Source organism: Echiichthys vipera (genome assembly GCF_963691815.1).
Source record: "Echiichthys vipera genome assembly, chromosome: 19".
Taxonomy (NCBI): domain Eukaryota; kingdom Metazoa; phylum Chordata; class Actinopteri; order Perciformes; family Trachinidae; genus Echiichthys; species Echiichthys vipera.
Window position 1 is genome coordinate 1,084,551 of NC_139844.1, and position 26,974 is coordinate 1,111,524.

The window sequence follows — 26,974 nt, forward strand, 5'->3', positions numbered from 1 at the left end:
ATTACAAATTTCCTTTTGTAGTGAACATAAAATGTTCAAAGGGGGGACAGTTCAGTGTCTCCTCTATCTCACATTCTTAATGGATAATGCAAATTACTAACTCATGATGATATATTGGCATATTTGTGCATCTGTACCCTATGTTAGAGACCTTGTGATGAGAGAGGTTCAGAATGTTCAGAATTGTAATGTCTAAGGCATGTTTATGTTTGGTCTAAAGACGTCACCCAACCAAGGCTATTCGCGTCCTGTCCCTCTCCCTAAAAGACTGTGCGAGATTTGGCAAATCGTCATTCTCTGCTAGACTCTAACTTGTGAGGATGCAGGGGTGAACGTATTTTTGTCTGCAGAGGAAAATGCTTTGGCAAAATAAACCATGGAGAAATAGCTGATCCTGTTTGTTGATCTTTATTGAAGAATCTATTTCCACAACACTGAGTATTGACATCTGGTGTACTGTCCTGTTAAAAGTACCAGGGTGAAACTAACCTCAGGGCATTATAGGGCCATGTATTGGATCAATGGCTCCAAACTGGAGTCCTAGTTTACAACAGCATTGAAACAGTGTCATTTACACTGCACAGTGGGGTCTAGTCTGTCTACAAGGGACGACAAATGAGCCCACGATGCCTGCACAATGAGTCTGCTCTTCTATACTGGCTTCATGCTGACGCATGTGAAAAAAGGACCCTAGAAATTATGTAAGTAACAATTTTTATTGAATTTTTTGATTTTCCATTAGATAAAAACTACAAACTGCTTGTGTTTCTTTATTCATTGACAGATGTGACAGAAGATGGGGGATTGGAACTTATTAGGGAGTATTTTAGAAGAGGTCCATATTCATTCCACCATCGTGGGCAAGATCTGGCTTACCATCCTCTTCATTTTCCGCATGCTTGTTCTCGGCGTTGCAGCTGAGGACGTCTGGGATGACGAACAGAGTGAGTTTGTTTGCAACACGGAGCAACCCGGCTGTAAGAATGTCTGCTATGACCAGGCTTTCCCCATCTCCCTCATCCGCTACTGGGTGCTGCAGATCATTTTCGTATCCTCTCCGTCACTGGTCTACATGGGGCATGCATTGTACCGTTTGAGGACTCTTGAGAAGGAGAGACACAGGAAGAAAGCCTGTCTCAAAGCTGAGCTGGAGGGGGCAGACCCCGTCCAGGAGGACCATAAGAGGATTGAGCGAGAGCTTAGGAAACTAGATGAACAAAAGAGAGTAAGGAAAGCTCCCCTTAGAGGCTCATTACTACGCACATATGTTTTCCATATCTTAACCAGATCGGTGGTGGAGGTGGGTTTCATTATAGGTCAGTGTGCTCTGTACGGCATTGGACTATCTCCTCTGTACAAATGTGAGAGGTTGCCTTGTCCCAACAGCGTTGATTGTTTTATGTCGCGACCAACAGAGAAAAACATTTTCATGGTTTTCATGCTGGTTATTGCTGGAGTTTCTTTGTTCCTTAACCTCCTGGAGATTTTCCATCTGGGGGTGAAGAAGATCAAACAAAGCTTGAATGGATACAAATATGGAGACGATGAGAGCATGTGCAGGTCAAAGAAAAACTCCACAGTGCAGCAGATTTGTGTGCTCACTAACTCTTCGCCACAGAGGTTGACGCATCTCACACAGATGACCTGCTCTGTTGTGTCTGATGCTCACAGGGAGACTCTGCCATTGAGTTTGGCCCCTCTGTATAAGGAGGGGTCCAACAGCTCCAACCAGCAGCCTGCACAAATGTACCTGGCGAGTCAAGCTGCCATGCAGGGTCTACAGCAGCTGGGGGTTGTGGAGCAACGCTACACTCTGGACAACAGGAAGCCCTCATGCAGCAGCGAGGAGTCTAATGAACCTCACGTCTCTGACCGGCTGCAATACGCAGGACCTCGACCCACGCTCATGGCCGGCCACATGGAGATCCCAGCTGCTCTGAGGAACCCACAGAGGAAGCAGAGCAGAGTGAGTGCTTGTAAGGAGCTCAGCGACATGAGTGATTCTCCAGAGAGCGACCACTACCCCACAGCCAGAAAGTGCAGTTTCATGTCCCGAGGACTGTCAGAGGCCCAGCTGGGGACACCGTCTGACACCACCAACTCTCAGAGTGGAACAGACGTTGAGGCCCAGCACCTCAACCAGGGAGAGAGTCCAGCTGTAACCCCGCCGCCTCCAGCAAGCGGGAGGAGGATGTCCATGGTGAGAACAAAAAATGGTCATCCAGTTATGTTTTATCTAGAGTCCCTAAAGCAACACTGTCTGATAGTATTATAACTGAATATAATATTGAAGCAGTCCATTTAAAGGGAAATTTAACACCAAGCTGGAAAGCAGTGTTTCAGTTATGGAAGATTCAAAATGCTTACATAAAAGCAAATCAAGCAAAGAAAATAAAATTACACGTTGTCACATGTATTTCCAGCTCATGCTGATTGTTTTGATTTTGTCATGGGCATGGAGAAAAAGCTCCCTGGTTGTCCTCATGAAAACATTTAGTATTGGCAGATCTACGGTGCCCTCTGCTGGACAGCACTGCAATATAATTCACCTCTTCTCTTTTAACATATTTTTCATTTAATTGTGACACCATTAAGTCATATAATATAGAAATATTTCAAACAATGTGTATAGTACTTCATTGTATTTATTATTTATTTTTTTATTATTTAGACATTTAAAGTGTATTCATTGCCCTTTGGACAATTTTTTTCCACTGGCCAAAAAATCCCCCTGCTGCTCAAAAAGCATTTTCACCATGAATCCAATGTAACGTCTCTAAAACTGTTGACAGGACACCTCGAACATGGTCCAGTATAACTCTTTCTATTATGAATTTAAATCCATGGAGTTATTTTAGTTGTCAAACTAGCGAATTAAAAACCTGTGACATCATCCCAGTATTGCCCAGAATTTTTTTTTTTGTGGGGCCAGATGAGCAATTCTCATTGAACTGAATATAGCATAGTATATATATATGATATGTAAATATATATATGTCTATATATGATATAGTATGGAGGGTTTTAAGGGTCTAAATACATAACTAATTATATAATAAAATGGTTATATAAACAAACAAATAAATAATTATTCAATTCAATTTTATTTTATTTATAGTGCCAAATCATAACAAAAGTTCTCTCAAGACACATAACATATAGAGTAGGTAAAGACCACACTCTATGGCTTATTCATGATTTACAGAGACCCAACAATTCCCCCATGAGCAGCAGCAAGTCGCACTATCTTTAATAATAATAATAATAATAAAAATAATTATAGTTATTATATACAGAATTACAGACATAGTATATAAATGTTTAATTTTTTAAAATTCATTCATACTATGTATATACACTGGCGATCAAAGTTAGAATAAAGGTGGTAAAACTCCATAACAGGCTAGTTTGTCTGAAAGGGGGCTAAATGACGCTCCAAAGTTAGGCTAAAGTTTGGCGAGGGAAAACTGGCATGACCATTTTCAGACAGGGAAAATGGGTTCTACTGGTAGCCATGAGCCTCCCCTTTACATACATTACCACTTTATGTTAATCTCACATAAAAAACAGCAGCTTAAATGTGTTATTTTCTACTATTTCAAAACGGTTTGGTATAACACTAATGTGTATATATGGAGAGCTCTTTTCCAAAACGAGATAAAAGCCAAATTTAAAAAAAATGAGTTTGAGCCACTTTGCTGTATACAGAACCTTTTCACTGCTTCATCAATGTTTCAAGCCAAATCGCTATATTTCCTTGTTTAAAATGGTCCGCAAGATGCAGTTCCTTTCCAAACCGCGACCAGCGCCAAACCTATTTTTAGCCTAAATGGGATACGTCCTCTCGACCAATTAGAATTCACTGAGCGTTCTATGCGATCCAACATGGCGGCGCTCTGAAGCGGAAGAATTTTTTGTTTTGTCCGTCCGTTCAACATGTTCAGACTGAGCCATAAACCATTGTGACAAGATACATTGAATATTAACCAAATGTGTGGGTCTGGGTAAAAAATGTAATTTTCCTGAAAACTATTCAAATGGATTTATAGCGTTTTGGAAAAGAGCTCCTCATATATATATATATATATATCTATATATATATATAGATATATATATACATACACACATTACCATATATATATACACATTACGACAGTGCTATACCAAACCGTTTTAAAATAGTAGAAAATAACACATTTATGCTGCTGTTTTTTATCACACTCCCCGGTCACTTTATTAGGTGCACCTGGTGCTTATAAAAGTGTCAGTGTGGTCTTCTGCTGCTGTTACCTATCTGCTAGAAAGTAGGTGGTGTTGTGTGTTCACAGATGCTCCTGCATTCTTCTGTTGGAACCAGTGGATACTGGTCTGGCACCAACAACCATGCCACGTTCAAAGTCACTTCCATCACCTTTCTTCCCCATTCTGATGCTCGCTTTGAACTGCAGCAGATCATCTTGACCATGTCGACATGCCTAAATGCATTGAGTTGCTGGCATGTGATTGGCTGATTAGAAATTTGCGTTAACGAGCAGTTGGACAGGTGCACCTAATAAAGTGGCTGGTGAGTATATATACAGTATATATATATATATATATATATATATACACTAATGTGTCTATAGTTTAAATTGCTGCAGCAAAATAAATTAATATTTCAACTTCATCCATCAAAAGTCAGTGGGTGGACTCTCGCAAGGATCCTGGAGGAGGCCTGGGAAAATGCCCATCCACTTTACATGTGTTTTGTAGATCTGGAGAAGGCATATGACCGGGTACCCCAGACTTTCTGATAACTTTCTTGCCACCGCGCCACCTAGAGGCCTGTATTGTTCTGTATTGGCCTGTATTGCTCTGTATTGTATCGCATTGTATTGCATTGTACTTTCTACGTCATTTGTCTACGTCATCTATGCATACGCATGCGCAGCGTTGCTTGATTTCACTGGATTTCCCGCCACTTCGGCTCCGGAAAATATTGTTTTTAACTTAGTTCATCGTTTCCATATTTGGAATCAATCGTGCCCAGCTTTTATTGTATTTATTTCTTCAAACCATGGAACAAAGCTTTTAACCATCTGGTTACTTCTCCAGTGTAATCAGAGGCAACCACATGGATTACACTGGAGAAGTAAAATACGGAAGTCATGACGCCGAATCATGACGCCGAATCGCACTAGCGAAGCTTCTCGCCCATCTTAAGGCTTCCGGCGCTGGTGATAACACCAACACCACCCTGCCGTGGAATGGCTCCATCACCACCGGATCTCCGGCACCAGCACTCACGAGTACCGCTGGCACCACCAGGGAGCCAAGCCCCAGTCTTCGTCACCCTCCACCTCCTGCCTTCACAGTGCTCCACCAGGGAGGATGGAACACTGGCTCCGGGTCTGGTGAGCTCAACTCCACTCAAGCCGAGTGAACCCTGGTCAGTGGTGAACAGGGGCACTGGGGCTCGCCCATCTCTCCCTTTTCCGCCTCCAGATCTACCACTGGATAACAGGTTTGACATCCTAAGCCCTCAGGATTTCCCTCCGCTGGGTGAGCGCTCCAGCTTGTCCCCGGGATCCGTCCATACAGCCGGTCGCCCGCCCCTCTATCTCGGTTAGGAGGCCAGCGCACCTCCAGGCAACCTGTGGAAAGGCGCATTCCCTCCGTGCTGGTTGTCGGGACCTCGATGGTCAGGCACGTAAGGGTACACGGCGGCCAGACCTTCTGCCGCTCTGGAGCCCGCGGCAGAGAGGTTGAGTCCTCCGCCCTCCAGCAGTGTTAACTGCACAGCTCGGCCTCCACGCTGGTCCTGCAAGTCGGTACCAATGATTTAAAAAACCACCAGTCCGAGGTCCTCAAGCAGAACTTCAGGTCCATGGTGGACCGCCTGCTAGACACGTCGGATTTTCTCTGGCCCGCTTCCCCCGCCGCGTTTTGGTGACGTCATGTACAGCCGCCTCCGCCAGCTGCACCTGCACAGTTTAATACACCTCTCTGAGCTGCCCTTACCAAAGACGCAAAGGAAGCAGAGTTCCCTGTGGATCAATTTCCAGCTCAGTACCCTATACAAACGCTGTGTGCCTCACGATCATCTACATTTATTAAATCAAAAATGAACAGAAGAGGAGCTATACAGAAAAACTTGATACAAATCAACGCCACATCTCTGTCATCTAAAGCTGTATTAATAAATGAGCTGATATCAGATAACCATATTGATGTACTCTGTCTGACTGAAACTTGATTGTGTTATGAAGAATATGTTAGCCTAAATGAATCCACTCCTCCCAGTCATATTAATACTCATATTCCTCGAGGCAGTGGCGGAGGAGGAGGCGTTGTGGCTATTTGACTCAGGCCTATTAATCAACCCTAAACCTAAACTAACTTGTAATTCATTTCAATTCAGTCTTGAACTTTGTCTTCCACAATCAACCTGGAAAACTGTGCAGCCAATTATACTTTTTATAGTGTACTGTGCTCCTGGTCCGTACTCTGAATTTCTGTATGAATTCTCAGAGTTTCTGTAAAATTTAGTCCTTAAATCTGATAAAGTAATAATTGTAGGAGATTTTAATATTCACATGGACGTTGATAATAATAGCCTTAGTTCTGCGTTTATCTCTCTATTAGATTTGATCGGTTTTAGTCAGAGTTTACATAAACCTACTGACTGTTTTAATCACACCCTCTACCTTGTTTTGGCTTATGGTGCGGTAATCAATGACTTAATAGTCTTTTCACAAAATCCTATTTTATCAGACCATTATTTAATAACTTTTGAATTCATATTACAGGACTACTCACCTCTTGGCAAAAGTTTCTACACTAGATGTTTATCTGATATTGCTGTAACTAAATCACTTTGTTGACAGTGTTGCAGGCTCACTATGAACAACACTCGACTCTGTTGCTCCTTTAAAAAAGAAGATAATGAAACAGAGGAAGTAAGCTCCATGGTATAACTCACAAACTTGTGAATTAAAACAAACATCGCGAAAATTGGAAAGTAAATGGCCTTTCACTAAATTGGAGAAATCTCGCTTAGTTTGGCAAGAAAGTCTAAAAACATATAGGAAGGCCCTCCGTAATGCCAGAGCAGCCTATGACTCATCTTTAATAGAGGAGAATAAAAACAAACCTAGATTTCTTTTCAGCACTGTAGCCAGGGTGACAGAGAGCCACAGCTCTATTGAGCCATTTATTCCTATAACCCTCAGTAGTAATGACTTCAGGACCTTCTTTAATGATAAAATTATAACTATTAGAGACAAAATCAATTCGCTTGGCACCAATTTTTCTTCAAACCCAGGAACCTTAGAAACAACTGTACGACCTGATGTATACTGGGACTGCTTATCTATAGTTGACCTTCACAAATTAACCTCTACTATTTACGGATCAAAGCCTTCTACTTGTCTCCTAGACTCTATTCCAACTAGGTTACTTAAAGAAGTGTTACCTTTAGTTAGCACTCCTGTATTAGATATGGTTAATATGTCTTTATTATACAGTATATTATTATTATTTGTGCTTTGTCTTCTCGCAGGTCTCTGCTGATCATGGTGGTGCCCGCTGCCGTGGTCCTGCATGACGCTTCCTGCTACTATTATAATCTATAACCTTAGCTGTGCTTGTTTCTACTATTCTGCTGTATTAACTGCCATAACATATAAGTCATATTCACATTACTATAGATATTATTATAGTTACTGGAAGTGTGTCTGTCTCTGTCTTTGTGTCTGTCTTTGTCTTTCTCTGCCCATCTGTCTGTCTTATCTCTCTTTCTCTCTCCTTTCTTCCTCCCCAACCGGTCAAGACAGATGTCCGTCCTCCACAGAGCTGGGTCTGTCTGACGTTCCTGCCTGTAATAGGGAAGGTTTTTCGTTGCCACCGTACTCTACGGGGGAATTGTTGGGTCTATGTTTATCATAGAGTGTGGTCTTTACCTAGTTTGTAAAGTGTCCTGAGATAACGTTTGTTATGATTTGGCACTATAAATAAAATTGAATTGAATTGAATTTATTAGCAGGTTATGTACCACAGTCTTTTAAAGTAGCCGTAATCAAACCTCTTCTTAAAAAGCCCAGTCTTGATCCAGAGGTACTAGCCATGTATAGACCTATATTTAACCTTCCTTTTCTCTCTAAAATCCTCAAGAAATTAGTCGCCAATCAGCTGTGTGACTTTTTACATAATAATGAGTTATTTGAGGGCTTCCAGTCAGGATTTAGAATGAATCCTAGCACTGAGACAGCACTGGTAAAAATTACTAACGTCCTTCTAATAGCTTCAGACAAAGGACTTGTCTCTGTATGTGTTTTAATAGATCTTAGTGCTGTCATCTCTCTGATGGCTGAGAGGGTCATCCCTTTGGCCTTCATCTGGACAACCTGCTGTGTCAGGGTTTCAGTCTCCTTAGAGCAGCTTCCATCTTCAAATTAACCAGGAGAGCTGCAGATAAATAGGTTGTGTCCAACAAGTCAATTGTCACCAGGTGCAGATTAACACCAATAACTGGGAAGGATCTGAAAGGGTTCTCTAATTTTGATCACTGCTTTTTTTCACAAAGCAAAGGTTTTTGAAAAGAAACAGTGATTTTTATTTTAAAAACATTCTAGTACAGCAGTGGTATAGCCACAGCTGATATTCTATCAAAATTCTGAACAATAAAAAAAAAACCAGTATTTCAGAATAAATCAAGAATTAATACTTTGTTCTCTAATTTTGATCTCAACTGTGTGTCTGTATGTATATATATATATATATATATATATATATATATATATATATATATATATATATACTGTATACAGTATTTGTAATGTCTCATTTAAGTTATGGTTTATTTAGTTGTGGTGAAAATTTAGCAATGAATTACATATTTATGAATGTATTAAAGCCTTTAATTACAACGCAACAGCAAATCCAAAAGCACAACAACATATCGTAAAACAAAACAACAAATCCTAAAGCACAACGACAAATAGTAAAACAAAACAACAAATCCTAAAGAACAACGACAAATCTGAAACCACAACGACAAATCTGAAACCACAACGACAAATCTGAAACTACAACGTCAAATCGGAAACCACAACGACAAATCTGAAACCACAACAATAAATCTGAAACCACAACGACAAATCGTAAAACACAACATTAACTTCTACCAGAAAGGGTAGGTCTCTCTGATCAGAGGATGGACCCTCCTGATTGGACAGACGGACTGTCCGTCTTTTAACAGGAAGGAGCGATGGAAAACACGGAAAAGAGCCTATTTTCAAAGTATTTCCGAAGATACTTTCGCTATTATTAAGAATCATTTTTGATGCAGGGCATCCGTACGGCTTGACAGATGATATGTTGTCAACCAACCTAAACATCAGGATGAGTATATCGGACTATGTGGGAAGTACTTCAGCAAAAACACAAGCTGCATGTTAAACTTAACCTTTGCTCACAGCAGATAGCCGAGTAGCTGCCCTGGTCCACGCAGCTCTGTGAGGACGGCACGTCTCACCTCATCTGGATGTGAACAGTTTTTCCTTCTATACAACCCTGCTTCTCTCAAACGTGACTTTCATTATTTACCGCTACACGTGTATGGGGCTATAACGGACCGCAGGAGAGCGAGGACAGAGTCTGACTGAGATAGAACTCATTTAATATCTTTACTTTATCACATTTTCTAGACCAAGTGAATCCAACATAAACACTGATGCTGAATGTTCAAAAGATACTGCATTAATGTTAGGCCTGCATACAGAAGTGAAACTATTTACCAACATCCCAAAATATACAAACTATTAATGTATTTTTATATTCAGGAACTACAGTTAAAACAATAAGAAACATTCTGCAATACAAATTTAAGTGTGTATAACTGCACCCGCAAAACTTAAAACAGACTGGATCTTTTTAAAATATGAATGTGGATGTGCCAAATGGTCAAAAGTAAAAAAAAAAAAAAGATGTATCCATTTAAAACTTGAAAGCACTTATTAGATTTGTACGATCCTAAATTAACTATTTTATTATTAGAAAAATGTTTTAATTGATCAAAATACACAGACAATCATGACATATATGCAACATTTTTTCTCAACTTAGTAAAATATGCAAACGTGAATAGTGACAAAGGTAAAAACAAACATCTTACAATGTTTAGAAAACATTTTTTTACTCATGTGAATTTTAGACTTTGATCTGACTTTTTTTTGACGAATAATAATCTTTAGCTGTAAACTTTCACACTGATGTCCTGTGTTAAACTGCAAATATTGTGTGAGAGACAGGCTGTCCAGCTGTCCCCGGTGATGTTTTGGCAGGATGTGGAAAGGGCAGGCAGCACGGCTCTCTGGTACAGCAGTCTTTGATGAGGTGATAATGTGATGTAGACCTCTCTGTGACTCTGTTAGGGCCGATGTGAAGGCTGAGGATGCAAACACATGCTTTTAGATCACATTCAGTGATTCAGCGTCTCATTGATAGGGCAATCAGACGTCACCATCACTGGTCCATCGACCTCTCAGCTGCCATTGTGGTTTAAAAGCAGGACTGCCAAGAGAAGCCTGGAGAAAAAGCACATTATGCAGTTCACAATGTGATAATTTGTGAAGAAACACAGAAGTAAAGAAAATATAGGATACAAGTAAAATCTTGTATGTAGAACAAAACACATTTTTTTTGTATTTTGTAGATTAGCGGATCACTACTAGTCTGATAAAACTGTTGCATTAAACATTGAAAATAAATAATGTAGTCAAACACAAGGACCCTGCAATGAATTCAATATGCATGACGTTTATAATGTTTTTGTTATAACTGTTATCGAGATGATTTAGTCCAGCTTTACTGAGATGAGTTCATCACATTATGTCATTAAGATTATCATAATATTATCATTGAGGTCAGAGGGACTAGTAGAGTTGTGTCTGACTGCACTATACTCAGTGGTGTTATTTTACACAGCATCATGTCATTGGAGTGGATAAATCTGTTTACTATAGAACATGTACAGTTAACAGTTCATGCTAGATAGCAGAGTAAATGCACATGTTTTTGTTCTGAATCTACAACACTAACAGCTCTGTAACCGTAGGTGTGTCAGGCCCAGGCAGGAAAGCGGACTCAGATGTGGAGGTTCGCGGACCAATACTGAATTTATTAGCTTGATGACTGGGAGGTGGCACAGAAAAAAAGCCCCATACAAAAAATCACTCCGCACAGGAGGAACAAAACAAAAGTCGTCAGTAATAAAACAAAGTACAAAATAAAGACGCTCCGTATAGGAGGAAAAAACAAAAGGCAAAGTTAACAAATAAATCTCAAAACAGAGTCGCTCCGTACGGGAGGAATAAACAAATACAAAGTGAACAAAATAATTAATCAAACAAAGAAGCTCCAACCAATAGGAAAAGACAAAGTCACAAGAGAATTCAAAAATGGAAAACTTACTTGGACAAAATCAAGGTATACAAAAACCTGAATGTGGTAACAAAGAACTCGATAGCATGAACAAGACTGTGAAACAAAACGCTGGATACATTCGACACAAGGTACGAAATAATCTGGCACAGAACAGGGGGAAAGACACGGACTTTATACACATGAGCGAAGGGGAGCCACAGGTGGAAACAATCATGAATCAGGGAATGACGTCAGACCGGTGACACAAGAGGAAGGGCAAGTCACCTGGAACGAGAGGAGGGTTATCTTTCCAAATAAAACAGGAAATTCACAAGACAAAAAACCCAAAGACAGGACAAACCTCACCGTGGCGTGACACTACCCCTCCCTTTAGGGCCGACACCTGACGGCCCAGGGAGTTCAGGATGAGCTTGAAAGAAGTCCCTGATCAAGCTAGGGTTCATGATGTGGCGAGAGGGAACCCACTGTCTTTCTTCGGGTCCATATCCCTCCCAGTCCACCAGAAACTGTCTGCCCCGGCCCCGGTTGCGTACCGGCAGTAATTGCTTGACCTTGTAAACTGGTCCCCCGTCGATCACCTCCGGGGTTACCTGGCTGACGTGAAAGGTAGGATGTACGGGAAGAGACCGGGACAGGCGAAGTCGAACCTCCGCAGGTCCGACGAGTCTGGTGACTGGGAAGGGCCCGACGAATCGTGGGGCCAGCTTCTTGGAGGGGACCTTTATCCTTAAGTCCTTGGCCGACAACCAAACCTTCTGTCCAGGCTGATAGGTAGGGACAGGCTGCTCTTGCGGTCTGCTGCTCTTTTGACTCAATCCCCCTGTCAAATCAGTACTTGACGGGCGGCTGGCCAGATGCGGCGACAGCGTCGGATCATGGCATGGGCTGAGGGAACCGACACCTCCAGCTCATTCTCTGGGAAGAGAGGTGGCTGATAACCAAAGACAACATGAAAAGGAGAAAAACCAGTGGCAGATGTGGGAAGAGCATTGTGTGCATACTCAACCCAGACCAGGTGTCTGCTCCATGTGGAGGGATTCTGTGAAACCAGGCCCCGGAGGCCGGTTTCCAGTTGTTGGTTGAGGAGTTCGGTCTGGCTGTTGGCTTCCGGGTGGTAACCAGAAGTCAGGCTGGCCTTGGCGCCGATGAGCCTGCAAAATTCCCTCCAGAACCGGGACACAAACTGGGGCCCCCGGTCAGAAACAATATTGTTGGGGAACCCATGGATCTTGAAAATGCTAGTCATCATGATCTCCGCCGTTTCCTTGGCGGAGGGTAGCTTAGGCAAGCCGATGAATCTTACCATTTTGGAGAATCGATCAACTACAGTGAGGACAGTGGTGTTACCTTGGCTCTATTCAGCTGCCGCCCAGGCATTGGCTCTGCCAGACATGTGAAAAATCATGAAGGCAATCTTGGAGCGGTCCGTGGGGAATGTATGAGGCAAAAATTCGAAATGCAGCGAGCAGTCTATTAAAAAAATCTTGCAGGTTCCGGGCTCTCCCAAATACTGTGCAGGAGGAGACATCCTGCAACTAGCGCTCCTGGCTGGGGAGGTGGGCGCTGGGGTAGTATTCACGGCCGGAGGAGGAGCTGTGGCCGCTGGTCGAGCAAGATGCCCCAGCAGGTCCTGTAGCTGTGAGGAAAGCTGTCCCATGTGGTTGGCCGTGGCCGTCTGGAACTCCTCTTGCTGGACGAGGCGGGCCTCCTGAGTACGCAGTGCCTCCAATAGACGACCTGCCTCCGCTGATTCCATACTGGCCAGATTGTACTGTCAGGCCCAGGCAGGAAAGAGGACTCAGATGCGGAGGTTCGCGGATCAACACTGAATTTATTAGCTCGACGACTGGGACGTGGCACAGAAAAAAGCCACAATCAAAAAATCATATCCGCACAGGAGGAACAAAACAAAAGTCGTCAGTAATAAAACAAAGTACAAAATATAGACGCTCCGTACAGAGGAAAAAACAAAAGGCAAAGTTAAAAAATAAATCTCAAAAGAGAGTCGCTCCGTACGGGAGGAATAAACAAATACAAAGTGAACAAAATAATTAATCAAACAAAGACGCTCCAACCAGGAGGAAAAAACAAAGTCACAAGAGAATTCAAAAATGGAAAACTTACTTGGACAAAAACAAGGAATACAAAAACCTGAATGTGGTAACAAAGAACTCGATAGCATGAACAAGACTGTGAAACAAAACGCTGGATACATTCGACACAAGGTACGAAATAATCTGGCACAGAACAGGAGGAAAGACACGGACTTTATACACATGAGGGAAGGGGAGCCACAGGTGGAAACAATCGGGAATCAGGGAATGACGTCAGACCGGTGACACAAGAGAGGAGAGTTATCTTTCAAAATAAAACAGGAAATTCACAAGACAAAAAACCCAAAGACAGGACAAACCTCACCGCAGCGTGACAAGGTGCATCTGTCCCTACATTAACGTTACCGAGTCTGTGGGCTGTCTGGACCCAGGCAATACTAGTCCAAAACAACCATAAATTATAAATACATTAGCTGTGCAAACATAATCTCAAACTAACACTCTGTAACTACACGTCAGGGTTTTAACATTAGCGAACTGGTGTTACAGATTTTGCTGGATTAACTTGTAGCGTTAGGTTTGATAAAATCCAATGCTAACCGCTAATGCAGCTTGTTAGCTGGTGTGTTTCGGCTGCTTTACAGCAAGAGTACTAACCACACTTCGGTTCTTATGACTGAAACACTTATGCTGGTTCATGTGGACGCTGACAAACATAAAACAAATAAGCTTACGATGTACAGTTCATGTTTTCATCCAGCTGAGTCTTCATGGCCATGACCATCCCCCCCACCGGGGGCGTCAGCTGCACCGGAGGCGTCAGCTGCACCGGAGGCTGACGAAGCTGCTGCACTGAAGGAGGTGCACCAGCTGTCTGCCTCACATGTGTGTCGGTGTCGGCTTCAATATCTCACTCTGAAACCCGTCATATCACTGGGAAAATCAGAGAGCGCCCTAACGTTACACGGCCATGTACAGCTGCAGCGGGTTTCCATCTCTCCTTCCTGTTAAAATACAGACAGTCCTTCTTTCCAATCAGGAGGGTCCATCCTCTGATCAGAGAGAACTACCCTTTCCGGTAGAAGTTAATGTAGTTGTGTTTTACGATTTGTCGTTGTGGTTTCGGATTTGGCGTTGTGCTTCCCTATTTGGCGTTGTGTTTTCTATTTGCTGTAATGATTTGCACTTCAGAGCCACCGTACAAACTAGTTATGTATTTATATATTTAGTAAACATGAATCAATGCCATTTTGGAATCCGTGGACACACCTTGGAGTATTGTAAGCCATTGACATTTCTATATTGTTTTGCCAGCAAACTTAAGTCTTCAGTCTTTTTTGGTCTTGTCTCTGCCCTAGATAAACATTGGTCTGTCATATTTAAAGGCTCAGTAGGCAGGAAACCTAGAAAGATGGTGATTTTTGGGTCTACGTGGGTCTCATCTCCTCAGCTCTGACCCATATCCTCCCACCAGACAATCATGCGCATCTGATGCATGCGCTTCATACATGCACCGACAGCAATCGCCAACTTGCCAGTATGACTGAAATGGAGAACTAACTTTACTCATATGTTCACCTGTGTCAGTCTGCTTATGCATCACTCATTTACATCGCCCCGATCATGAGTGTAAAATGATAGAAGGGAATTTACTGTCACTCTTGGCAAACTTGTAGGTTTGTGAAGATGTTTGAGGTGGAATAGTATGATTCAGGACTTAAATGTAGCAACATAAACCTGAGCTTGTATTAGCAGTAGCTGTATGCCTTTGGCTACGGCTAGCAGGAGGCTAACTTATTAGCAACCTCCGATAATGTGTTATAGTTAGCCACTGAGACCAGGCTGTTTACATGGAAACTGGACTGGGTTTCCACTGAAGACCAATCAGAATTATCTTACTAGTATCGCAAATCTTAAGGAGAACAACTTTAACATTTTTGCCTCCAATTTACCTCACAATCCTTATTAGCTTGGGAATTGGGAAATGACGGAACATGGGAAATATCTTGAAGAGTATCTCTCTCTCTTCCTCCTTTGCTATCTCTGCTCTCCAGCTTAGTGCTGCATAAGGCAATTGTGATTGGTTCAGAGCAAAATGAGATCATCAAAATTGGCCAGAGCTTTTACTTCCAAAAATGATAATCTGGGTGATCTGAATGATGATCTGGCTAGGTGACTTGCATCTGGGCTGCCTTCTCTGGTGCTCCTCTGGTGTGGTTGGGTCAGGTGTGGTCAGAAGTGTGCTCTGTTGCATCTGTATGTTGTCATATGTATGATGTCATGGGGACAAACCCTGCAGTACAATTCGACACCACTGAAGCAAGGTGAATTGTAAGAAAAACCCAGTTCTCATCTGCCACTCAGAGAAATATGTTTATGTCTGCAATTTGAATAACCATGAATTTTCTGTCTGTCTTTCTTTCTTTCTTTCTTTCTTTCTTTTTTCTTTCTTTCTTTCTTTCTTTCTTTCAGAGCATGATTCTGGAACTGTCTTCAATCATGAAAAAGTAAATTGAAAATGACAATTTTGTGACCAAACTAGAGGCATATAGGAGTTCAAAAGGGATGGAGGGACCCTGACTGCAAAGAGAATCTCATCTTGTTTCGTGATGTTTTCACAGTATATACAGTGCATCCGGAAAGTATTCACAGCGTTTCACTTTTTCCACATTTTATTACGTTACAGCCTTATTCCAAATTGTATTAAATTAATCTCTGTCCTCAAAATTCTACACATAATGCCCCATTATGACCACGTGAAAAAAGTTTTCATGAGAGTTTTGAAAATTTATTAAAATTAAAAAACAAAGAAATCACATTTACGTAAGTATTCACAGCCTTTACCATGAAGATCAAAATTGAGCTCAGGTGCATCCTGTTTCCACTGATCATCCTTGAGATATTTCTGCAGCTTAAATGGAGTCCACCTGTGGTAAATCCAGTTGATTGGACATGATTTGGAAAGGCACACACCTGTCTATATAAGGTCCCGCAGTTGACTGCATGTCAGAGCGCAAACACCAAGCATGAAGTCAAAGGAATTGTCTGTAGACCTCAGAGACAAAATTGTCTTGAAGTACAAATCTGGGGAAGGATACAGAAAAACATCTGCTGCTTTGAATGTCCCAATGAGCACAGTGGCCTCCATCATTCATAAATGGAAGAAGTTTGGAACCACCAGGACTCTTCCTAGAGCTGGCCGGCCGTCTAAATTGAGCAATCGGGGAAGAAGGGCGTTGGTCGGGGAAGAGACCAAGAACCCGATGGTCACTCTGTCAGAGTTCCAGCGTTCCTCCGTGGAGAGAGGAGAACCTTGCAGAAGGACAACCATCTCTGCAGCAATCCACCAATCAGGCCTGTATGGCAGAGTGGCCAGGCGAAAGCCACTCCTTAGTAAAAGGCACAAGGCAGCCCGTCTGGAATTTGCCAAAAGGCACCTGAAGGGCTGAGAAACAAAATTATCTGGTCTGATGAGACAAAGATTGAACTCTTTGGTGTGAATGCCAGGCGTCATGTTTGGAGGAAACCAGCCACTGCTCATCACGAGGCCAATACCATCCCTACAGTCAAGCATGGTGGCGGCAGCATCATGCTATGGGGATGTTTTTCAGCAGCAGGAACTGGCAGACTAGTAAGGGTAGAGGGAAAGATGAATTCAGCAATGTACAGAGACATCCTGGATGAAAACCTGCTCCAGAGTGCTCTTGACCTCAGACTACGGCGACAGTTCATTTTTCAGCAGGACAACGACCCCAAGCACACAGCCAAGATCTCAAAGGAGGCTTCAGGACCACTCTGTGAATGTCCTGGAGTGGCCCAGCCAGAGCCCAGACTTGAATCCGATTGAACATCTCTGGAGAGATCTGAAAATGGCTGTGCACAGACGCTCCCATCCAACCTGATAGAGCTTGAGAGGTACTGCAAAGAAGAATGGGCAAAACTGCCTAAAGAGAGGTGTGCCAAGCTTGTGGCATCATATTCAAAAAGACTTGAGGCTGCCAAAGGTGGTTCTACAAAGTATTAAGCAAAGGCTGTGAATACTTATGTAAATATGATTTCTTTGTTTTTGTATTTGAATGAATTTTCAAAACTCTCAAGAACTTTTTTCACGTGGTCATAATGGGGCATTATGTGTACAATTTTGAGGACCGAGATAAATGTAATACAATTTGGAATAAGCTTGTAACGTAATAAAATGTGGGAAAAAGTTAAACGCTGTGAATACTTTCCGTATGCACAGTATATACAGTATGTATTGTGCTTCCCTTGTTCTTCACTGTTAACATGACATCCCACAGACAATTCATAAATTGCTTCATGTACTATACAAATGATATCTCCAGCATCCAATTACTTTAATATTGATAGTGTGAATTCAAATATGAATCAAAATGATATATGGCTCAAAGAAAATGTGGCTGCTCATAAAATGAGACCAAAAGTCTGTTGAAAAGGTATTTGACTGAAGATTGTAATTTCAAGAAAAAAGATGAGCTTATCAAGTGTTTATGTTTTATCATACAGAATGAGCTGGAGGAAAAGGGCTCTTCAAATTCAGGATTTTGTTTTGACTGAGTGTCCTAATATTGTTTATGAATGTAACTGAAAAATTAAAGCTTTTGTGAATGTTTCTGTTTTTCTTGCACATGCCGCATGTTTGATTTGACTTCAGAATAAAATCATCTGTTCCTTGAGGATTCCACTCCTAGTAGTGCATGGCAACACAAAGAATTCACCATGGTTGGAAAGATGCTTTCAAACGAGCTCCGGGGTAAAGCTGTGGATAGGCACAAGTTAGGAGACGGATCTAAAAAGATTTCAAAGGCTTTAACTCCCTCTGAGGACCGTTCAGAGTATTGTCCAGAAGTGGAAGGCATATGGCTCCACCCAGACCTGGCCTAGATCAGGCCGCCCGTCCATATTGGATGACCGAGCCAGGAAAAGGTTGATCAGGGAAGCTACCAAGAGGCCCATAGGGACCTTGAAGAAGTTCCAAGTCTTAATGGCAGAGGTTGGTCGATCTGTGCATGTGACAACTATTTCACAATTCTGTATGGCAGGGTGGCAAGAAAGAAGCATCTTCTGAAAAATGTCACACTGAGTCTCGTTTATAGTGTACCAAGAAACATATTGAAGGTTCTGATGCCATGTGTTAAGGTTATATGGTCAGATGAGACCAAAATTGAACTTTTTGGGCTGCACTCCAAGCTCTATGTTGGTCAGAAACCAAACACAGGTTGGTGGCAAATTCTTGAGGACAACCTGCAGCCCTCTGTTAGACACTTGAAAATGGGCAGGTGGTTCACCTTCTAGCATGACAACGACCCAAAACACACCTCCATAAAAACAACACATTTGCTAAAGGACAGGAAGGTTAATGTCATAGAGTGGCCTAGTCAGAGCCCTGACCTAAATCCTACAGAACATCTGTGGATGGACTTGAAGAGTGCAGTCGCTCACCACAGAATTTGACTGAACTCCAACAGTTCTGAAGGAAGAATGGGGAAATAGTCACTTTTTTTTTTTTGATTGGAGAATATGTCAAAAGGGTACGATGACTCTATAGTGGTGAACATGTTAAATATTTGCCTTAACCAGAATTTATGTTTGCAGCCAAGGAGCCCTTACAAGCTAGAGAATATACTGGATGCCCTTTAGTATGTACAGTTTGGAATAATTCACAATTGTTTTGCTACAACACAAACTTCACAAATTCATTTTCACCAAACAGAAAGACACAGCTCTCTAATGCAACACCGGGTTCCTCGATTTAGGATCAAGCTAATGAAAATGAATGAGTAGACAATGAGTTGCATAACATTTGCAGAGAAGCTTCTGTAATGTAGATGCTTCCACTTTAGTTTTCTGCCCTGAACCTGGTAGAATCTCCACATGGGTAATCACTGTTCTGCTGTAGTAAATATGTATAAAAGAATGAAAAGAGCACAGATAGAATAAAGGGCTGAATAAACGTGAAAAATCACAGCAGTCGATAAAGAAGCACTACTGCTCCACACTCAGGCTGTGCCACAATGTATGTACTGTGTGTATTGTATGAATATACGTGTGTTTGTGCAATTAATGCAGCTTTAATATCGACCAACATATTTTTCCGCTAAAACATCCACAAAACACAAAATATGATATGCATGTTTCTTTATTTCATCAAGAGAAATGGTGTCTAGGCAAAAGAGTCATTTATATAACACTAGCAATTGAAATGAATGAAAATGGGGTTTGCACAATACCGTATTTACAATGGTTATTAAGTCATTTTAATTAATAAGAGTCATGTAGCATTTAAAAATTATAAAGATAAGAACTCTTAGTAGAGAAGAAGCAAATAACAGCTATTTCAAATTGACAATATTAACACAAAACAGTCATCTACAAAAATGAAAGAACAACTTGAACTACTAATAGGTCAAGAGCTATTACATTAAAAAATGATGCACCAAAATCTACTAATACAATAATCCTTATAATCTGTGTAAAAAGCATGTAGAAAAAACACCTGATGCAGTTTGCTGATACAGTCATTGACCAGTTATGAGAGGTATGAAGGATTTCACAGGTAGATAAGTGTGAGAAAGTCCGCACTGGTGACTCAGGGATGGGGGGCCCAGGCCCCTGCATACACTCACTTCACTTGCATGTGAATTATGGCCTCTGCAAGTTCTAAGGCAAATATCGGAGGTGCACTTGTATCCATGTAATGTTGACCCATCCCAAAAGTTGGATTCAAGACAAGATGAAGAAACTCATTGTCTCCTTACACAACACCAAGAACCAGTCCAATTGAACCGAACGATTTTTACATGGCAAAAATGTATCACGTATGACATGACACCTATTTGTAAACATTTTCCATTTTTATATTGTACTCAATGATCTCAGCCTTTGCATTCAACCAGATACCAGATTTTTTTTGAGCAATCTGTAAGAAAGGCATGTTTTTGTTTATATTCTTTTATAGAACAACCTTTGGAGTTGAAAAGCCAGTGTTTGTTTCAGAAAAGTAGCAACAAAAAAAATGTTTAACTGAACAAGACACATACACAGCAAAAAGGTATGAGCATTTGATTACAGCAACAGCAATCTGCTATAACGTCCAAAACCAAAAAAGAACCTGGAGGATTCCTTCAGTCTAAATGTCAATTTTTAAAATGCATTTTAGGTGTTCATGCTTATTATTAATGCTGCATCTTTTTATAGCCGCACTAATTGATATTTTTATATGATCAATAGATTAGATGACTATGTGTAATTTAAAAGGGATGATTTCCATGTGTCCGTGAGGCTCTGCTTTGATCTGCATAAGCTAAATCTCGCCATCCTGTCCAAAAAAAAGTGACGGTGCCAACTGCATGCACAGTAAGTGTGCTTACTGCACATGCTCCAGTTGCCCCACGCGTGGAAGTTATATCAGCGTATAACCACCGCTTTAGTCTCTTTAAGATGGTTGTTTTGGTTTTCCATCAGTCTTGTTTCCAGCTGCAGCAGGCCACTGTTTTTTTTTTTTTTTAAAGAAAAAACCCTTTGCAAAAAGGAATTGTGTGCTACTTGTGCCACTTGCTACACCAAATGGCACAGATACAAATTAGCTGGTGGACATAGTGATGAGATATTTTTCTGAGGACACTGTGGAGACCAAAAACAGAGCTGACAGGATATTGGACTTACAGACTTACTAAATTGTTAGCCATTTAAACTTTATAAGGTGATAGTATGTCAATGTTGTGTATACAGATTGTTCTGCTGCTCCCAAGTGGCAAAAAAAAAAATGAATGCAGCTTTAAGTAATATTAACAAGTAATTTTAAGGGACCTTTAGTTTGACTAAGAAAAATCAGTTTTAGAATGACATAGAGAGCAGGTTCAATAGCTTGGCACCCTGAGACACTAAAGAGTCGGTTCACCCTAATGACAAAAAAAAAAAAAATCTCCCTTACTTCTAGTGGTATCTAGCTATGCATATCATTTAGGTTGTATTCACTGTCTGAGAAAAAAACTAGTTCACAGTTTTGTGATCATCCAGAGAAACTGGACACTACTTCTGCAGAGAAATGTTCGCTTTTCTGCAGTGATGTGAGCGCAATGAAGGAAATCCCTCCACTGCAAGTGTAAGCAGAAATCTCAAGAGACCACTATCCCAAAACCTCGACCAATAAAACCAAAACAATTTACATGACTACATGACACAAAACAGAAGTTAGAATTTTGAATCGACCTATGAAACAACATTGGAAATGTTGTAGATGCTGACATTAACTCATCTCACCACTGAAGCTGTGTGTTACTGCACTTTGATAGCCAGTCTTGGAGCATGCAGCAAGACTGGAAGAGCTTAGAGGTCTGGACAAAAAGCTTTTCTGACTGGAGAGAGCACCTCAGGGGCCTCTGTTTACTGTATCATCTCATTTTAGCTCCACAGGAATCTAAGAGTTTGTTACGTTGAATCATCAACTTCAAAAAGTATGAAAGCAATTCTGCAATGCAAAAACAAGAATGACCATTGTAGTCTTATTAGGACATCTGAGGAGACACACAAATTCATTTTCACCAAACAGAAAGACACAGTCACAGTCTGTGTCGGTGCTCTCTAATGCAACACCGGGTTCCTCGATTTCGGATCAAGCTAATGAAAATTAATGAGTAGACAATGAGTTGCATAACATGTGCAGAGAAGCTTCTGTAATGTAGATGCTTCCACTTTAGTTTTCTGCCCTGAACCTGGTAGAATCTCCACATGGGTAATCACTGTTCTGCTGTAGTAAATATGTATAAAAGAATGAAAAGAGCACAGATAGAATAAAGGGCTGAATAAACGTGAAAAATTACAGCAGTCGATAAAGAAACACTACTGCTCCACACTCAGGCTGTGCCACAATGTATGTACTGTGTGTATTGTATGAATATACGTGTGTTTGTGCATGTATTTGTGCATGTATGGGTCTTTGTACCAGTCTTTTAAGAATTTAAAGACAGGTTTATAAAATACACTTAATCTGTTCAGCTTTATAGCAGAAACATTCTCACATGAGACATAATTTTTTAAACTACATCTTAAATTTACATCAGTTAAAGTCAGAGGGAGGACTTCAAAACATTTCATCCAAACTTTAAAGCCCCAATCTCGAAAACAGATTTTTCATTTACAATTTTGTCCAGCCTGTTCCACGTAAGATGATATCAGTTTATTGGACTATATTATAGGGGATCTATTTTAGAATAAATATGTATGGTAGTAAACGGGGGGAGAGCAATAATTTTTTTGATACCGTTTGAATTGTGACAATGAATAACAGGTTTGTTAATTTAAAAGATCATTTTGAAAGTCATGTACACGTGTACTGGGATATATCGTTAGTCACACAAACCGGTCTTGCTAGTTCTTTAGCTTCCCCAGTTGATAAAATGAGTTGCTGAAAACACATCACATCAGGTTAGATAATGTTACATGTGTTGTAAACATAGCAAAGTTAGCTAGCTAGCTAGCAAGCAAGCGATTGTAGGTGACGTATACTGAGCAAGACGAGATGTTGTTCACTGTTTGGTTTTATACAAAATGTACTGCGACAAACCTAAGACCAACAATGACTTCCTTGACTTGACCTCAGTCAGATGTCAGTTACCTAACTTTGGGGTCTAATTATGTATTTTTGCAGCCTACTTCAACAGATTTACAAACTGGCTTTCTTGACTCGCAAAATTATCATTTAAATTGACAAACATCATATGTATAATTCATTGTACAATTCAAACTGGATCAAAAAATGATTTGTCTCTAGACATTAACTACTATACATAGCCGATTTTTTTTCTCAAAAAAGGTCCCAGTGGATTCACTGGTAGGGGAGGGTCTGTGTGAAGTTTACTGTCCATACTGTAAGATAGATGATTATTTAGTCACTAGTTTTCCAGTAATGGAAACACCTGGAAATTGATTAAAACTACCAAAAAGCCTCTTACTCAGATCACCTATGTAAACCTAGGTGCATATTAAGCTGCAGTATGACACTCAATCAATCTGCAGAGTTGAACGTACATGCAGTGATCCTTTCGGCGTCAAGCAAGCTCCCGGAAAGTGCAGAGGCCTTTGAAGCCAGTTTGACATAGTGGCCAAACGGTGGAATTGCAACTTCCAAGTCCGTCATGTGATGCCCTCTGGTCCAAAAAGCCTTATCCCTGTATACTAAAAGAGATGTCTATCAATAAATAAAATATCAGTGGATACATTTTTTGGAGCATTACAACCCCCATGAAACGACTCGTTTCAGTTTCAGAATTCAATCCATTCGTTCCAATAACATTTTGAAAGTCCAGAAGAATGGCACGATTAAATCATCTAATCCCCATTCAAGTTAGCTGAAGTCCTACTGGAAGTAGCCAGCTCGGTCCACAGATATTTCTAGTGCGCCTGTCTTATGGGCCCAATAGTGTGGAAGAACGACTAAACCCTGAGCAGGTTAGAACATCTTCATTGGGAAACACTGAAACAATCTGATATTCGCTTGCTCACACACTAGCATTAAGTCTAGTTAGGATGAAGAGAGTAAAGGTAGTAAACGTCAGGATTTTTTTTCAGAAAGACTGTGTTAGAAATGCTCAATGACAGATCACACTGATATACAGAAGCTAGTGGAACAGTGGTTAGCCTAGAGAGGACATTAGCTTCAGCTCTCTATTAAGCTAACAGGGGTCGCTATTTTGGATTGGGGCTTTAAAGAGCAATGAATAAAGCTTCACATTCCAATTGGATTCAACCTCTGTGCTAGAGTATTGCCCTTGTACTAAAAGCCTGCCTCTAGTAATGGTTGAAATAACGCATGTATAGGAATTTAAAAAATATATAATTCTCGAAAGCAGACAGAACTCAGAAGATAAACAGAAGCTAGACAAACTAACTAGGCCTATCGCTATAGGCAGCATGCATGCATATCACAGAGGAGGATATTCAAACAAATGCACAATTAGGGCAAACGTGTTACTATCTTATATGATTGTTACTCAATCGTCTGGACAACACATACACTGATTTCAGGTTCACGTCAAATGAAATCTGAATTAGCTTATTCAATTTCTAAAGAAAAACAGATATAAGGTGTCAACACTCTTACACAGAAACATTAGATTATTTTTATGTTTAGGTTTCAGATATGTCTTCTTCATAGAGATACTTTTAATTGAATATTAATATTATCATATCAACAAGGTTGTTTTCTCTTGAAGTGCCAATTTAAGTGCTCCAGTCTGAGACTTTTAAGGGGTCTGAAACAAAGACAAAGACCCTTTTTGAAGTGCTGAACGGCTCCGAGTGCTTGGGGGCCGGAAGGTGCCTGACTTAAAAGTCAGTATTTTTTATTTTTGTTAATTCATTTCAATTAGGATCAATTTGAAAAAAAAGAAAGTATATGTGTATTGTATGTTTGCTTCCCTTATTGCTGTCTCCTAACATCAAACTGCAACACTGAAGAAACCAAAAGCATGTCTGTGAGAGTGTACACAAATAGCATCTTCAAATACTGATAAGAAATAAGATTTCCTCCAAAAAACACATGGAAGAAGTCTTTTTTTCACATTTAAAGAGGAGTCAAAGGAGACAGGAGCTGGCCTCAGCCTCGTGTTAAAAAAATCTTGAATGTCTATCTTTTAAACATGCATGGGGCACACATTTATACATGATGACGCACACGTGTGTGTGTGTGTGTGTGTGTGTGTGTGTGTGTGTGTGTGTGTGTGAGTGTGTGTGTGTGTGCGCGTGTGTGTGTGTGTGCGCGCGCGTGTGTGCGCGTGTGTAGCTGATTTCCTGAGTATAAGAGCGCTCACCATGATGAGGAAAACTCGTTAGGCAGGACAGGAAACAGCAAAGCAAAGATTTACCCTTAGCAAAAGGTGCTTGATATTACCCCGTGAAAAAGAAACATCTAAGCCTCTACCTGTACAAAATCACTGTTACAGTCATCATGCTCCATACTATGTACATTTCTGCCAAACAAGCACTTGAAAGTCACCGTTACAACATCCAAATACAATGGTATTGCTGATGAGTGGGAGATAAAAATAGCCATTTAACTGCCTGCAAAAAAAACCTTTTTCCTTTCAATTCAGTGCTGAGGAAGGCAAAGGAGGAATGTTTTTCGGTTACAGCCAGTACAAAGTTCTCCTGTACAGAAATACAAATGCCAGACACTTTGAGGACATTTTTGCATATGAACATTTTACAGTCTAACTGCATCATAACGTCCTCATGTACAGAAGCTGTATTCTCATTTTTCATGAATTAGGTTGAACATTCAGAGGATTCTTTTTTTTTCCTGAGTTTGAATTGCTGTGACGAAAAGTGCCACTGAGATATAGCGAAAGAAGAACCACAGACAGACACACACAGAGAGAGAAAGAGAGTGAGAGAGGTAGAGAAGATTGACAGAGACAAGAGAAAAAGAGAAAGAGAAAGGCAGGAACAGAGATACTGTTGGTACACAGAAAGACAAAGGGAGCTGCTGTTTAGGTCCGATGAGGTTCGACTTTGAGTTGTGATGTGTTACGCGTGGAGAACCGTCTCCACCATAGAGGTTGCTGTCAGGGAGAGGGTAGCACCATTGGAAGAGTCTGGTGAGAAGTTCCCACTCTGCCATGCGAGAGGAGAATACCTGGAGAACAGTATTGCTGCTGTTAAGACAACTTTAGTGTCAACCGTTCAAAAAAACAAAAGAACGAACAAAAAGACATAAATACAAACAAAGCTTGTTTTTCAGTGAACACTGGCAGAGGCTGACCATCTCAGCAACCCCAAGAGAGGGTTTGTCAGAAGAATAAAATTAAATAATAAAAAAAACGTCAAAAACAACAACACAGAGAACCACCTTTAGTTAGTGTAGTCCTTCCTCGGCTGCTCGTCAGTTGTACATTTGTCAGTCATTTCCTGGCAGAAATCCACCGTTACCGTCTGGTTGGATTTTTCCAGCCCTGACTTTGTGTACAAGCTGGCATCTTGACTGTCCATATCTCTGTCTGCCCCGTTTCTGACGGCTGAGTCGTGCTCACTCTCCGAGGGTCCAGGGGACCCGTGGAAGCTGGGCTCCGGCGTGGCTGAGCCCGAGTGGGCGGTGAGGTCGATGCTGGTGGTGGTGGTGGCAGGGCTTGGGGTAGGCTTGGGCTCGTGGGCGACGTTGATGCTGGCAGTGGAGTTGGCGGGCCGCAGCACGGGGCAGTAGTGGTGTAAAGACTGGACCTGCTCGGGGCTCAGTTGCACGTCCCTACACACTTCCTGTGACAGGCAGGAGAAGTTCTCCCACAGCTCGCCCATACATGCCTTCAACTGGTTCCTCTCTGTCAGCAGCTTCTCCTTCTCACACACCTGCACACACACACACACACACACACACACACACACACACACACACACACACACACACACACACACACACGCACACGCACACACACACACACACACACACACACACACACACACACACACACACACACACACACACA

At 41.3% G+C, this 26,974-nt stretch overlaps 2 protein-coding genes across 3 annotated transcripts in view; one reads left to right on the forward strand and one right to left on the reverse strand.

The window, feature by feature from the left end:
• Positions 1-796: 796 nt before the first annotated feature.
• gja10b (gap junction protein alpha 10 b) lies at positions 797-15,989 on the forward strand (the record flags this gene model as incomplete). Its single annotated transcript, XM_083934397.1, has 2 exons — positions 797-2,200; positions 15,951-15,989. The coding sequence occupies 2 exons, from the start codon at positions 797-799 to the stop codon at positions 15,987-15,989; spliced, it is 1,443 nt and encodes a 480-aa protein (XP_083790523.1).
• Positions 15,990-19,718: 3,729 nt separating this feature from the next.
• bach2b (BTB and CNC homology 1, basic leucine zipper transcription factor 2b) overlaps positions 19,719-26,974 on the reverse strand; it is a 157,781-nt gene continuing 150,525 nt past the window's right edge. For both annotated transcript variants that reach the window (XM_083934709.1, XM_083934710.1), the window contains exon 5: positions 19,719-26,837. In XM_083934709.1, the coding sequence (XP_083790835.1) occupies positions 26,346-26,837 (492 nt within the window). In that variant the 3' untranslated portion in view covers positions 19,719-26,345. The remainder of the gene's footprint in view (positions 26,838-26,974) is intronic.